The 15,297-nt window shown below is 44.5% G+C and overlaps 1 protein-coding gene across 4 annotated transcripts in view; it reads right to left on the bottom strand.

The window, feature by feature from the left end:
- Positions 1-15,297, bottom strand: part of Sort1 (sortilin 1) — an 82,443-nt gene that overhangs the window by 55,346 nt on the left and 11,800 nt on the right. For all 4 annotated transcript variants that reach the window (XM_057793087.1, XM_057793088.1, XM_057793090.1 and 1 more), the window contains exon 2: positions 493-552. In XM_057793087.1, the coding sequence (XP_057649070.1) occupies positions 493-552 (60 nt within the window). The remainder of the gene's footprint in view (positions 1-492; positions 553-15,297) is intronic.

Raw genomic sequence — 15,297 nt, 5'->3', positions numbered from 1 at the left:
GCACTGTGTCCCCTTTTCTGCTTCTACGTGGAGGTTCCTTGAAAGGTTCCCTTCTCAGGTAACAGCAACTCCCTGCTTCCTTTTCTCACTCCTCTTGATGTTAAGGGATCCAGGGACAAAAGGTGTCTTTTGCTGCTATGGACCATTGGGCATCTTCTTAGCCCTGATAACCTGTGTTCCAAAACCAAAACCTGGGCTTCCACGATTTTCTGGTTTGCTGTCATGTACTCTGCACTAATGTAGTCATTAATTAATCTGTTAATTAATTCCTACCCCCCCACACTGTACTTATCAAGCAGGGTAACAGTAGTCTTAAGACTACTTTCAACTGCTTCCCAGTTCTTCAGCAAAGCCAAACCAACTACAATTTCCTGAAAGTCTGTCCTGAAAACACATTTTCTGTGACTAAGGCTAAAGACACGTTTAGAAAATATTTAGTGTACACAACCTACATTATCTGGGTTGACTGGAAGAGTTTAGTATATTACTTACCCCAGTGCTGTCTCCAACCCAGGATAAGGACACCGAGCCACTGAGGTCATCAAAGACATGCTATTAGGGAAAAGGAAATGAAATTTGTTTAGAAATGTCAACCTTCCCAGCAGTCCTTGCTTTCCTCAAATATTCAGACCTTTATTACCTTTTTACATTTGTTATTTTAAGAATGCCATTACGAGTGCTCTGTTTACATAATTTCCATTTCAAACTCGTCCCTCTCCAACTCTTTCTGTTTCCCTTATTCTGCCTCCCACCTCCCGAATGCTGGGATTAAAGGCATGCACCACTACCGCCCAACCCCTTATTCCCTCTCAACTTTGCAACCTCTTCTTTTAAGTGTGTGTCTGTCTGTGTGTGCATCCTGTTGAATCCATTTAGTGTTCCTCAACAATTGATCATGGAGTGCCCAACCCCAACTGATATATCTACAACACAACCCCCACACCTACGGCTCAGGGTACATCACCAAGAGGAGCAGAAAGACTGAAAGCTAGAAGACCAGGATAGTTGCTCCGAGGTAGCATCTTCTATATATGACCAGGCGTTGCACCACAAAATCTTAACATTACGTCCACCTAAAGGAGCCCTCCACAATGACAACACTGGCTGAAATCTCAGCATGGATGGGAGAAGTCTCATAAGGCCCTGTCCCTACAGGAAGAGCTACAGGCAATTGGTGACTGTTAAAATAGGCGGAATCCGAGATGAGCACTCTGATAGGCTATCCAATCCTTTATTACTCTTCTGCATAATTAAATTCATAATTAACAAGGGGACACAGATTCCAAGAATAAAATCTGGGAGAAATGGGATAGGATTTAGCTACTTCATCCAAATTGCAGATGCCTTAGAGACTTCAAGTCTCTCATACAAAGTAAGCCAAACAGATGAGTTAGTCTTCACTGCACCAGATGGGGAGGTGGGGAAGTCTAATTGCTTCCCCAACAGAGCTAAATATAAAGACATAGCAAAGTATTCTTAGGGCGCTTAAAAACAAGAGCTCAGAGCCCACACTGACAGACATAATTATAACCCAATAGGCATAACTGAGTTTGCTAAGCAGTCTTCACAGTGCAGCTGGACAGTTAGTGGTCAGATTCCTCCTGCTTCCAAGCTGAACTGCTAAAGTGAAGGGAGGCAGAAGCCAGGAGCAAGTGGCTTTGTTCTGTCTGTCCAGCCGACAACAGAGATTCATAATAAACCTTATGAGAGCTGTGCTGGGGACTGGGAGACAGAACAGGGAAAGATGGTGTACTACATCTAGACTACAGGAAACGTGCAAAAAGACAGCAACAGCCATCTCTGCGGGAGAAGTTTCACCCAAACACTTCCATCTTCTATTTATAAAATAACATATAGTCAGGTGATGGTACACACCTTTAATCCCAGCACTCAGGAGGGAGAGACAGGTGGATCTCTGTGAGTTCAAGGCCAGCCTGGTCTACAGAGGGAGTTCCAGGATAGGCACCAAAGCTGCAGAGAAACTCTGTCTTGAAAAACCAAAATAAACAAATAAATAAACCAATAAAATAAAATATGTTCGTTACTGAAAATGTAAACAGTATGAAGAAGTACAATAAAGGATATGAAGTCATTCAGAATCCACCACACGGAGATATTCCAGGTTAATGTTTAAACTCCTAGTCTTTATCACTTGAATAAAATAATTCAAGAGGCACTGTAATCATTTGAAAAGACTTCTAGGCATACAGAAATCACGATACACACACACACACACACACATACACACAACAAAATGAAAATGAAGATTCTTCCTTTTCCTGACATATGCCACTGCCCTAAACCCCACTATGTGGTAGCTCAGCACCTACTTCTGCAAAGGTTGACGACTGTGCCTTTTCCTTAGGAAGACATATCCAATTCCACCTATGCACCCTCAACGTGTCCAGTGTTCCGAGATGTGAGCCCAGTTTCCAGCAGAGGGGGACCTTTCTATTTCTTGGTGTTCTCTGTGCACACTCAATGAGCATTTGTTGAAAATGATTATAACATATCCTTCCCAAACCACAACCTCCATCTCAAAATAGAGCATGCCTATAAACGGTCTGATGCCAGCTCCTCGGTCATTCAAGACACCAATTCCAACAGAGGAAGAGGGAGAGGAAGAACCCTGAACACAAACCGCTTCGCTTATCTCCTAATTTTCTCTGTGGGCCTGACTGGGCTCTAAGTCCGTCTGTGCCATTTCCCCTCTGGATGCAAAGTGCTTTTGAGGTCAAAAGACCCTGCTGAACACGCTCCATAAATAGTACTTGCGCTGCGCACAGGGCTTGCTCAGTAAACGCTGGTTAACTCTCGGGTGCTCGGGCCGAGCTAGAAGCCACCGAGGGACAGAAGGGCTATTCATACACAACTCGCTGAGCATCTGGGGGAAAGCAGGGCAGCTAGAGACTCCTGGAACAAGAACCTCACAGAACGACAGTACGCCTTACATGTCTCACACAGAGCAAGACCACATGCTCTCTCGGGAGACAAGACAGTGTCTGAAATTACAGCAACGAGTCCCTTGAAGAGGAGCAGGGCTAGCCAGGGTACCACCTGTACTGATCATCACCTAAACATGAGTACCCCCCCAAGGGAGGGTCTGGTTGTAACAGCTGACAGAATAAACGGAAACTGTCATTAGCCACTGCACTGGAGCTCTTGGCTGTCTTCGTCAGACCATAGATTTGTTAGTTTGAGACAATAAGGGCCAGCGTTTGCCCTTTTTATACACTATTCTGCACACGACTCGGTGTGTGAACACACATTATCCACATCTTCTTACTGCTCAGTCTAGGAACAAGAGCTACTGGATGCCACTGGCAACCTTGCCCTCCTCTAAACAACTAAAATGGTAATTGACCTAGCTTATGTTGAAGAGCTCCCTTGAAAATACAGGGCAGACTTATTAACAGTAATTGTGGCTTTCTGTTACCCTTGACCTTCTGTCCCACTCCTTCCCATTAACCATTTAACATTTGCTTTTGAAAATGTACAAGCTCATCGAAACACTCATCTGCCAACATAAGATGTGACTCATCTATTGTACTCCATGCTCTAACATACTCATTACATCCCAAAATTAAAAGAGAAAACGAAATCAGATCTGACAGCAGGGCCAGAGCTCAAGCAGGGGAAAAAAGTTCCCATGGAAAGAAGGCAGATCCGGGAGATTGTCCGGGAGATTGCAGGCTCTGGTGGTCAGTTTTTGTCAACTTAACACAAATTAGAAACCCCTTGGAAGAGGGATCCTTAACTGAGGACTTGCTAGATCAGACTGGCCAGTGGGCAGGTCTGTAGGGGCAACTTCTTGATTGCTAATGGCTGGAGGAGGCCTAGCTCACTGTGGGCAATGCTACCCCAGCAGGCATTCCCCGGGTTATTAGAAAGGTCTCTGAATGGGGTCTGTTTCAGTTTCTGTCTTCAAGCTCCTGCCTCAAGTTCCTATATGGTTCCCTCCACCATGGGCTGGTAAGCTGTAAGGCAAAATGAACTCTCTCCTGCCCATGTTGCTTCTTTTGACTGTGGTGTTTATCACAGCCACAGAAAGCTAAGGAGGACAGGCACCCAGAGTCCGGATTCAGTCCTGCTCGTTCACAGGGAAGAAACACAGTGTTAAGGAAAGGCTGGACAACCTGGCCCTGGTTAGGGACTAATTCCCTGCTGTCCACAAAAGGCCACAGATTCTAATCTAATCATATCCTGTGGGTGGGTGTTACATGAGTGCCGTGTGTGTGCATGGATGGAGATCAGGGGCTGGCATCAGGAGCCTTTCCAGTCACTTTCCACAAGTCCGGCCCTGTCGTCCTCTCCCTGGGTCTGAAGCTCACCTGGTGCAGAGATGGAGCGTCCACGTTTTAACAGCTGACACAGACAGCCGAGTGTATGGGAAGTGCTCAACAAAGATGGACTCTAGTTTTCTTTTCTGATTTTTCAAGATAGAGTTTCTCTGTGTAGCCCTGCCTGTCCTGGAACTCACTCTGTAGACCTGGCTGACCTTGAACTCATAGAGATCTACCTGACTCTGCCTCCGGAGTGCTGGGATTAAAGACTCACCATGCCCGGTTCTTCTTTTCTTTTTTTAAAGACAGGGTCTCACTGTGTAGCTTTGACTAATCTGAAACTCAATTTGTGAACCAAGATTTTTAATTTATAGAGACCTGCCTGTCTCTGCCTTCCTTGTCCTGGGAGGCATGTACCGCCATGCCCGGCCAATCTATTCTCTTTAACAGCCCTTGAGAAGCCCTAAAAAGGAGGAGGGAGTGAAAATTTCCCCCCAATAATCATGAAGATGGAGATCAGACCTCTGCTCCTAAAGGGGTTTTCTGCGGCTGACCAAGAGGATGGCAGGTACGTTCACCCCCCTCGAAAACGCAGAAGAAAAGTCCATGTGAAGCAGGTTTACCAGCTACCACACAGCGGGTGAAGGACAACGGTCCACAGAAGGAGATAGACAGAGGGTCCTATGAAGTCCATAGCTTATGCCCTGGGATTTCCAGGTGTTAGAAAGGGGACCTATGCTGAAGACACACTGCGGAAATGAAACCGGTTGTGTGTGGAAACCAGAAACCATGTTAGCTGGGCAGTGGTGGCACACACCTTTAGTTCCAGCACTCGGGAGGCAGAGGCAGACAGACAGATCTCTGTAACTTTGGCCAGCCTGGTCTTCAGAGCAAGTTCCAGGACAGCCAGAGTTACACAGAGAAACTCTGTCTCAAAAAACAAAACAAAAAACAAAAACAAAATAAAAGCCATGTTATTGTGGGAAAACCAAAGGCCAGAGTTCATAGGGTAGAAGACTAGAGAGGAGAGAGATGTATAGAAAGAGAACTTGGGAGGGCTGTGGTGGTTTGACCACACCCCTGAGAGCTCTTCTAGGAGGTAATAAGAATTAGTAGAGTCCCTGTGGTGACATTAATAGCTCCCCAAGAATAGGACAAACTTGTAAGCCAGAGTAACTGCTCTGTTTCACTGTGAGATGAGGCCCTCTGCATGCTATGCTGCAGCAAGATGCAAACACCAGATGCCTTGATGGTTTCCAGCATCCGCAACTGTGTGCTGAATACGCATCTATTAAGAATATCCAGGCTGTGGCATTGAGTTATGGCAACAGAAAACTGACAGGGGCTAGTCAACCAGCCAAATCTTTGATGAAGACCAACCAGTATACATCTATGTGAGGAAAATGCCCAAGAGCTGGGAGTCAACTATGGGGTCCAGAGAGGATAGAATCTGGACCCCACTCAGAACCAGCAACATGTCTTGTCCCCCAGACTCACAGAGAAAGACTTAACATGGCAAGAGGATGGAGCACTTAGAAAACTTTACTGTAGCATGTGAAAACTACTGTGTCCCAGAACATTCACAGGACAGCAAGGTATCATCTCAGTAGGCACTGAGCACCAAGGGTGAAGACCTAAGTTCAGTCCCTGGGACCCACATGCTGGAAGGACAGATGGAATCCCACAAGTTGTCCTCATATTTCCCTACATACATGTGTTAAATATAACATTTTTAATTAAAAAGAATATAATACAAAAATGCCTAGGTCATTTATTAGATAAAATCCATAATATTTTGGGTTGGAGAAATGGTTCAGGGATTAAGAGCTCATACTGTTCTTCGAGAGTTCAAGCCCCAATATCAGATGGTCTGCAGCCACCTATGACTCCAACTTACAGGGCATTTGATGCCGCCGGCCTCTGTGGCCACCTACATGCATATACTCACACACACACACACACACACACACACACACACGCACGCACGCACGCACGCGCACAGAGAGAGAGAGAGAGAGAGAGAATTAAAAATTACAAAAATAAATCTTAGGAAAAAAAATCACAATATCCAGTCAGGCAGTGGTAGCACACTCCTTTAATTCCAGTACTCGGAAGGCAGAGGCAGATGGATCTCTGTGAGTTCAAGGCCAGCCTGATCTACAGCGTGAGTTTCAGGACAACCGGGATAGTTACACAGAGAAACCCTGTCTTGAAAAAAAAACAAAACAAAACAAATATCACAATATCCAAGATTCGATAAAAAATGCAGACATACAAAGAGCAAGAAACCAGAACCAGTAGTAATGAAAAAAAAAATCAAAAATACCCAGAAAAACAAGTAATAGAATTAGTATAGATGACATCAAAACAATTGTTAATTGTATTCCAGGTGTTCAAGAATTAATAAAGGCACACAAGCTGTATTTTAAAAACACCCAGATCTGCCAACTGTGGTGGCACAGGCCTATGTCTCCAGCACTTGGGAGATGGAGGCAGGAGGGTCTCAACTTTGAGGTCACCCTGTACTACATAGGGAGACAATATCTAACAAAAGAAAAAAAAAAAAAAAAGAGGAGAAAAATGAGAGTAGAGAACAGAAAAGGAAAATGCCCAAGCCAGATTTGTATAAAAAAGAATTACCAAGTGTACAACAAAAAATAAAACAGGGATAGGTGTTAGAAATATTTCTTAACGTGAGCTCCCTGACGACGCAAAAATTCCCAATCAAGCCAAATCAAAACAAGCCAAATTAAGAAATATCCAGGTTTAATGGGAGATCTGTGCTCTCGGGTGGCCCCGAGGGGGAACCGGGAAGCCACGGAACGTGACCCCCGGGAGGAAGAAAGGGAGACCATGTGTTCCTCTTTTGGGGGATCACTTAAATACCCTGGGGAGTGGTCCTAATCCCACCCCCAGTGAGGGGTCAGGACCTGGCCTGCTGGGATTTGAAGTCCAGACCAGGCCTTGGGGCTGGGATAGATGTGAGGGATTGGGGCCTATGCTCCTGACTTGACAACAGGATCAAAAGGTGACAATACAGGCAAGCTAAGAGAACTTGAGGAAATACCAGTATAATCCAACTGAGGTGGAAACAGAGAAATGAGGGTGGAGAAAATGAAGAGAGCAGCACTGAGCTGTACGGCAGCAGCAAGCAATCTGACAGATGCACTGACACAGGGAGTTACACAGACAGACCTGACATCCAGAGAAGGTTTGGGGTACAGGGACAGAAAAAAGAAACAAATAGCTCCTAATTTAATCCCGGAATTCAGGAGGCTGAGGCAGGCAGATCTCTATGAGCTCCAGGCCCGCCAGTGTTACTTAGCAAGACCCCATCCCAAAAACCAACCAAACTCCTTCATTTTGATTAAAGCTATAAAACCAGAGATTAGAAAAACTCCCAGACCCTCAGCACAGGAAAGATGATGAAAACCACATCACGGCACACCATTCTCAAATTGTCTGAAGCCACAGGGGAGAAAACTATTGAAAATGTCCAGAAGATGCCTACATACAAAGGAACAAGGGTGACAGTAGGTTCTTTTCCCTAAAGAACAAGACAACCCAAGAGCTGGAGGGGGGGGGTGCCAGACATGACAGCCCAAACCTTTAGCTCCAGTCAGAACGCTCTCTTATAATCTAATATATATTTAGATTATATATTATATATATGTGTGTGTATATAATACACACACACACACACACACACACACATGATGATGTGGGACAAGGTCTTGCTATAGTCCAAGCTGGTCTTGAACTTACAAATCCCCTACCTACAAATGGTCTCCTGAGTAATGTGATTACAGACAGGTACCAGCTTGCCCAGCTTCAATGTTTTCCTTTTGAAGTGATAAGGAAGGGTCTGAACCAGTGGGAAAGATCTGAAGGTACCTAAGTCCAATCTTTCTGAAAAAAAAAAAAAAAAAAAAACCAAAAACCTGGCTGTTCTAGTCCATAGCTACCAACACTCAAGGTGATCTCTTTCTAGATATTACTCCTATAGCTTGTATGATCATTTCTTGTATTAAGGCTATTTACATATTTGTTCACTTTTCAAATTACAATTTTTTTAATCCAGTTGGATAGAGGGCCTTGTATCTGCTAGGACAGTGTTCTGCACCCTCTGCGCTATGTCATGAATTCTTGATGCAGACATCACGATGTGGTACAAATGAAGACCTGAATACACAGAGAGGTGGGAATGGATGCTGGAAGGCAGGTTCACAGGCGGAACACACAGGGGCATAGATGCAAGTCTTCTGAAAACCTTCCAAAGGTGACAGGGAGGGTTCATCTCGATTGTCAACTTGATAGGATTTAGAATCGACGTGGCAACAAATCTCCTGGTCCTATCTGTGAGACATCTGTAGATGAGGTTCTTAGATGTAGGAAGAGCTGCCCACATGTGGGAGCCTCTATTTCCTGTACTTGGGCTAGGATGAAAGAACAAGGAGAAACAAGTGAACACCAGCATTTATCTCTCTCTGCTTCCTGACTGGGATGCAATGTAACCAAGCACCTGCTAGCCACAACTCCCCATCATGATGGGCATGTACCCTCCAATGTGAGGAAGGCCAACGCCACCTCCTCTGAGCTGCTCGGTCCAGTGTTTTGTAAGCAACAAGACAAATAACTGGTGTAGAAAACACAAGTGAAATGTTATTAATATCACCAAGTAGAGCTAAGCAGACAGTAAATGCTAATAACCACACGTTAAAATAATTTCAAGGTCAGTCAGAATAAATCACATTAAGTTTAAACCAGAAAGAGAATGAAAACACAGGAAAAAAATGTCTGATGCTTGAGATGCATTGCTGCTTAAAAGACCCAGTGGGAGCTGAGAGGAGGCCGTGTGTCATTCATCAGCCAGGAATGACGTTTAGTAGTGGAGTGAGCTGAAAATAATCGACCCATTGGCTCATTTACTCTAATCAAGAAAGGAATATATATATATACACACACACACACACACACACACACACACACACACACACGTATATATAATAGCAGAGAATAAAGTTTTGTAGCTAGAAAAACTTCAAAGACAGAAGAATTCTTTTTTTTTTTAATTGTTGTTGTTGTTATTGTTGTTTTTTTAGAGACAGGGTTTCTCTGTAACAGCCCTGGCTGTCCGGAAACTCACTTTGTAGACCAGGCTGGCCTCGAACTCACACATATACGTCTGTCTCTGCCTCCCGAGTGCTGGGATTACAGACGTGTGCCATCACCACAATAATTCTTTCAGGAAAACTCAAAAACTCTTATGGTATTCCCAGTGAATATTCTAGAAGTAAAATCCCAAACTTCATAATAACATTTAGGAGTATGGAAGCCAGCAAACAGAAAAATGAATATCTATCTTAAGCTGTATTGTAAAAAAGATGTCATGGCCACTGTGGTGGGCATAAACCTATGACAGCACTCTGGAGGTCCAGGCAGGAGAAATTAGTTCAAGGCCAGCTCCAGGTAGGTAACAAGATCCTGGTTTTAATATTTTTTTAATTTACATGTTAGTTGTACACAAGTCCCTAAAATGTAGGGCAAGCTGCAGTAACTCTCTCTCTGGTACACAACAGGTTATCAGTCTAACCTAGAATCCTGAAGAGGTAAATAATTCAGCACGAAGAGAACATGAGCTGTGTGGTCAACCAAATGCATGCTCCAGAAAAAGGCTAGAATAAATAAAATTTAAAACTTTGTAAATATGCTGTTTATTACTCAGCCAAAACTAGACTCCAGAGGAAGCACAGAGTAGTGGCTCAGGTACTCAACCGTACAGCACACTGTAGCCCACCAGTCAAGAGGTCAGCCCAAGATCAGGTTGGTTCTTTTAGGAGCAAGTGAACATGAAATGCTTGCAGCTTCCAGGAAGATTTATTCATTTCCTGTTCCAGCTACTGGCCTAGGAACAGATGAGAGAGATCACTGGGACGGGAGCAGAGCAGGAGTGGACACGGTTTCTTTTAGCAGATGACAAGGGTAGCACTTCCGGTCAGTGGCAAGGAGCTGGGGAATACGTAAAATGCTGACTCTTAACTTCCCTCTCCCGTTCTAAATGGAGCAGAGGCTTAAGCATGCTGGAACAGAGTGAATACGTCTATAATTCTTCAGAAGACTGTGGACAAAAATGATACAAAACCCAGAACCTATAAGGATTTACTTGGACTATTTTTGAAAATTATAATTTGAAATTATATATTTATATTCCAAAGAGAAGGTTGAAAAAAGCTTGGAAAAATTATTGGTGCTATGACAAAATATTGTTAGATTAGAGTTTTCAAATCAACCAGAAAAAGCAAGGATCTCATCAGGTATAGGGAGGTAGGCCTGTAACCACAGCACTTGCAAGATAGAGGCAGTAAGATCACAAATTCAAGGTCAGCCTGGGTCAGACAGAACCACGTGTTATCCACATGACCGTAGAAGTGGACATTGTGTCACCCATGAAAATTTTTTTTCACAATCCTTTCTTATAGAAAAAAAAATATCTGGAAGAATTCCATTTAAACTACGAATGGCGTGGGTTTGATTGCCAACACTCACATGGCAGCCCTGAAATGTCTGTAACCCCAGCTCCAGGGGACCCAACACTCTCTTCTGGCCTCTGCAGGCACCAGGCACATATGTGGTACACAGACATACATACTGGCAAGACACCCATATACATAAAATAATAAAATAAAATATGAACAGTAGGATTTATGGGACACGTTCCTCTTTATCGCTGTCAGTGCTATGTGGTTTGTGAGTCACCCAATATAGTGCTGGGAACTCAACTTGGATGCTCTGTAAGAGCAGCAAATGCCTTTAGAGAAATGAGCCATTTGTCCAGCCATGGCCCATATCAGTTCATTCTTATTTTGTCACCCTGGCTAACAGACGGATGCATCAGAAGACTTAAGGACAGGGTCAGAGAGCCCCTGCCACACGGAGTCTGAAGAACATAGGCAGCCTCCATGAAAGGCAGATTGCTGAATTCACTTCCTGACCCTGTCATTCACGGACGCACTGATCTACCTTCCTGCTCACTCCGTTGGAACTCTGGGAACCAGGGGAGCTCTGGGCAGCAGGAACTCACTGGCGGGCATCAGTAGTTATCATCTGACTGTGGAACAGGTTTTCAGGAAACCTTTCTAACCATGCTAGAAATTAGGGACAGTATGTTGCTCCAGTCTCTGACGATGCCCATCTCAGAGCTGATGATGCCAGCCTCACCCACCCACTTCCTGCCGACTTAGCTCAGGAGGCCCACACATCAGACCATGGGAAACACAATGTCCCCTTCTGCAGTCATGTGGATAATCCGTGGTTCTGTCACAGGTGAAGACAGACCTACAAAATACTTCACAGAAATGACTTCATCTTCACATCTAATTAAACTGGAAGCCTAATTAAGTCACTGTTACTATAAGCTGGGAGAACTTGATGCTGGTCCATAGAGTCATTTTGCTTGGCAAAACTCAATCATGAGAAATCTGTGCCTATCTAGTTACACCTGATTTAAAAGTCAAATGCTGAAAGATTTAACACTTGCCCCAGTGAGCCTGAGACCAGCTTACCAGAGTGGGCTGCAGGCTGAGGCACTTGTAGATGGCTCTGCCATTTTACTCTTGGCAAGTAAAGAGGAGACTCTCCTTCCTTCAACAAACCGTGCCCCATCAGTATCTGTGGGGGATGGACCTCTGTGGATAGCACGTCTATGATGCTCAAGTTCCTTAAATCCAATGTCATAATGTTTAGACACAATCCCACATATCCCCTGCTCCTTAAATCCACTCTAGATTACCTACATAATGTAAATGCTAAATACAATAAACAGTCGCCACCAGGTTACTGAAGACATCCTGACAACAAAAACATCTGTATATGTTCAATATAGGCAAAAAAAATTTCTGAAATTTTAAATTCAAAATTAGTTGAATCTGTGAATGCAAAGGGCCGACTATTGGGCTGTATGTAGCATTGGGCTGCAGCCACCATGTGCTCGAGCCTATTCTGAGCCCTGGGGGAGAAACAGGGATAATACAGGTTCTGGGTCTGTGTACTCGGATTCTGTAAACAGACTTATCTGCTGCAGAAATGTAAGCACTAGGGCTAAACATGTCAGACAATCTGCAGACGATGCCTGTCTGCATGGAACGCGGCTCTAAGAACGCGGCTCTAAGAATGCGCATCCTGCCTAGCCCAGGGAGGAAGGAGGCACAGATCATCCCTCCTGGGAATCCATTTCCTTGAGGGTGAAAATGAATCCTCCTCCTCCATCCAGTGGTGTAGCTTTCATGGGTGAGCCTGGGAATCCAGAGTCAAGCTCCCAAATGCCAACAAGAGGACGCAGGGACCGGATGCATGACATGCAGGAAAGGTCTGCAACCAACACTTTTGTGGGCAGGAAGACAATTTTTACAGAATTTAGTTCTGTCAAACAAGGCATTGCTAGAATCGGAAAACACGGGCCAAAAATAAGATCACAAATGTTCCAGTTCTCATGGAAGCTATTCTTAGAAATGAAAAAAAAAAAAAAAAAAACAACCTAGACATTAAAAAAAATGCAAGTTTTCAAAATCTATTCACTTACTCAGAGTTCTCGGAGAGGCAGGATGACAGGGAGAACACTGGGCTAATAATCGGGTGGCCCGGGTTTATTTTCAGCTCTGCCATAAGCCCTGTGAACTTGGGCAACACTGCCTAACAGTGCGGTGGGGGGAGGGAGCCGCAGTGGCAGTGGCGACATCTCTGCTTGCAGAGCACTGCTGTTCTGTGACTCAGCAACCGCATTAGCCTTGCGGTTTCCCTCCTACAACTAAGGAGCTGGGGATCTTTGTTTTTAAATCAACAAACTGGCCCCCTAATCCCAATACCCATGTTACAAGAGCTACCTGCATTATCTGGATACTCGGAGGAGCAGGACACTCTGAGATGGAAGTGGTGCAGACCTCCGGTGCAGCATAATGCATGTGCCATGAAGCTATGCATTAAGAAGTTCTGCTTTAGCCCTGCGTGGGAAAACCGCACACTATCATTCTAATTCAATTCACCTAAATCTGTCCTCTTTGCCTATGGAGGAAACAAATTAAATCTGGGGAGCGGGCACCTAGAGACGGCCAGGGACAGCAGCAGGAAGGGGCAGGATGTGGCAAGGAGAAGAGGGTTTTTGCAGAACAAACAAACAGGCAAACAAAATCTTAAGCAAGCAGACTGCAGTGCTCAGCCCGAGAATACAGGCCAGTGAATAGTGGAGAAAACAGCCCCACATCTTTGGATAGCCCTGTAGGCAGTAAACAACGCTCCACATTAAGGTGACATGAATTCTGGGGTAGCCTGATCCAGCTTCTTAATGCTCCAAGGCCATGAGATAGACTGACTAAAAAGGCCAAGAAATTTTAAGGAAAAAAAAATCATTAAAAAGAACAAAATCTTGGGCACTTCAAGGAGCAGGCTTTTTTTTTTTTTTTTTTTAATCCAATCTCTTGAAGCAATTTATTTCTAATCCTCCCCAGTAAGTGAGGGACATCTCACAGTGTTTACCATTTCGGTTTTTACAACCAAGGCCGATGAACGAGAGCCATGTGCTAGCTGGGCCCTGTTGGCAGGACCATAAAGCTGGCTGCTCCCACATGGGTGTGGGGACTTAGTCCCTCTCCCTCTGCCATGCCACCCTGGCTTTCTTCCAGATCTTCGGTACACCAAGCTCTTCCTTACCCCAGGCCTGATGAACATGCTGTTCCCTGCCTGGGGTGTTCCTCCTGGCAGAATCCCATTCATCTTCCGTATCAGTTTAAACAGCAGCTCGACAAGTCCTTAGAGTCCCAGATAAAGGGCCTCGGCCAGTTAATCTCCTGTGGCTGCTTCTTTGCTTACCATATTTATAATTATACATTGTTGCCCATTTTTTCATTGATTCATAAAGCAGAGATATAAAATATAAATATAAAGACAGAGGGCTATCTGGTTTTTTGTGTCAGCTCCCAGGATGTGGGATCCAGTACAGTGCCTAACACATGTATGCTCTTTAAACCACTGGTGACTTAAAAAAGCCGGGCGGTGGTGGCGCATGCCTTTAATCCCAGCACTCGGGAGGCAGAGGCAGGCGGATCTCTGTGAGTTCGAGGCCAGCCTGGTCTACAAGAGCTAGTTCCAGGACAGGCTCCAAAACTACAGAGAAACCCTGTCTTGAAAAACCAAAATAAATAAATAAATAAATAAATAAAGTGTTTTAATTTTTTTTTTTTTTTTTTTTAAATAGGGTCTCAGTATCCCATGTTGGCCTTGTTCCCTATGTATCCTGTGGTGCCCTTGAGCTTCTGGTCCTCCGGCCTCCACCTCTGGAGTGCTGGGAGGATCAAGCTGGGGCCTCACTCATTCACATCAGGTGAGCACTCTACCAGCTGAGTCACATCCCCTGACCCTTGACAGGGCATTTATTACAATAGTATTATATATTATTTATGTTTTTTTTAAATGTATGAGTGTTCTGTCTGCATGTATGCCTGTACGCCACAAGAGGACATCAGATCCCATTTCAGATGGCTGTGAGTCACCATGTAGTTGCTGGGAATTGAACTCAGGGCCTCTGGAAGAGCAGCCAGTGCTCTTAAGTCCCGAGTCATCTCTCCAAGTCCTTTTATTTTCGTATTTTTAATGCATATTATATTGTATATTATTATAAAGCATCACTTCTACTTTCTAAAGGAAGAAAGTTGCTCAGAGACGCTAAATAATCTGCCCAATGTCACACAGCTGGTAAGTGACAGGACATGGCCTCAAAGTCCTCTCTGTCCAACTCCAGGCAGCACACCTAAATGCTGCTTTTGCTACAACACTCTGTGAGGCAAAATGAACCCATGATACAGCCTTCAAAGGGTTACAATCAGGAGGAAAATGCCTTTAGAAACCAACTGAACACGAGACAGAAAGCTTTAGGTACTGCGCTACACGGTACAAGCGGCTGCTGCAGGAGGCCGCAGGCGGAAGCAGGCAGGACTGGGAGGCCATTCAGACAAGAAGAGAGCCA

This window comes from Chionomys nivalis, chromosome 18, assembly GCF_950005125.1.
Source record: "Chionomys nivalis chromosome 18, mChiNiv1.1, whole genome shotgun sequence".
NCBI lineage: Eukaryota > Metazoa > Chordata > Mammalia > Rodentia > Cricetidae > Chionomys > Chionomys nivalis.
This window is presented reverse-complemented; position numbering and strand designations above follow the sequence as displayed.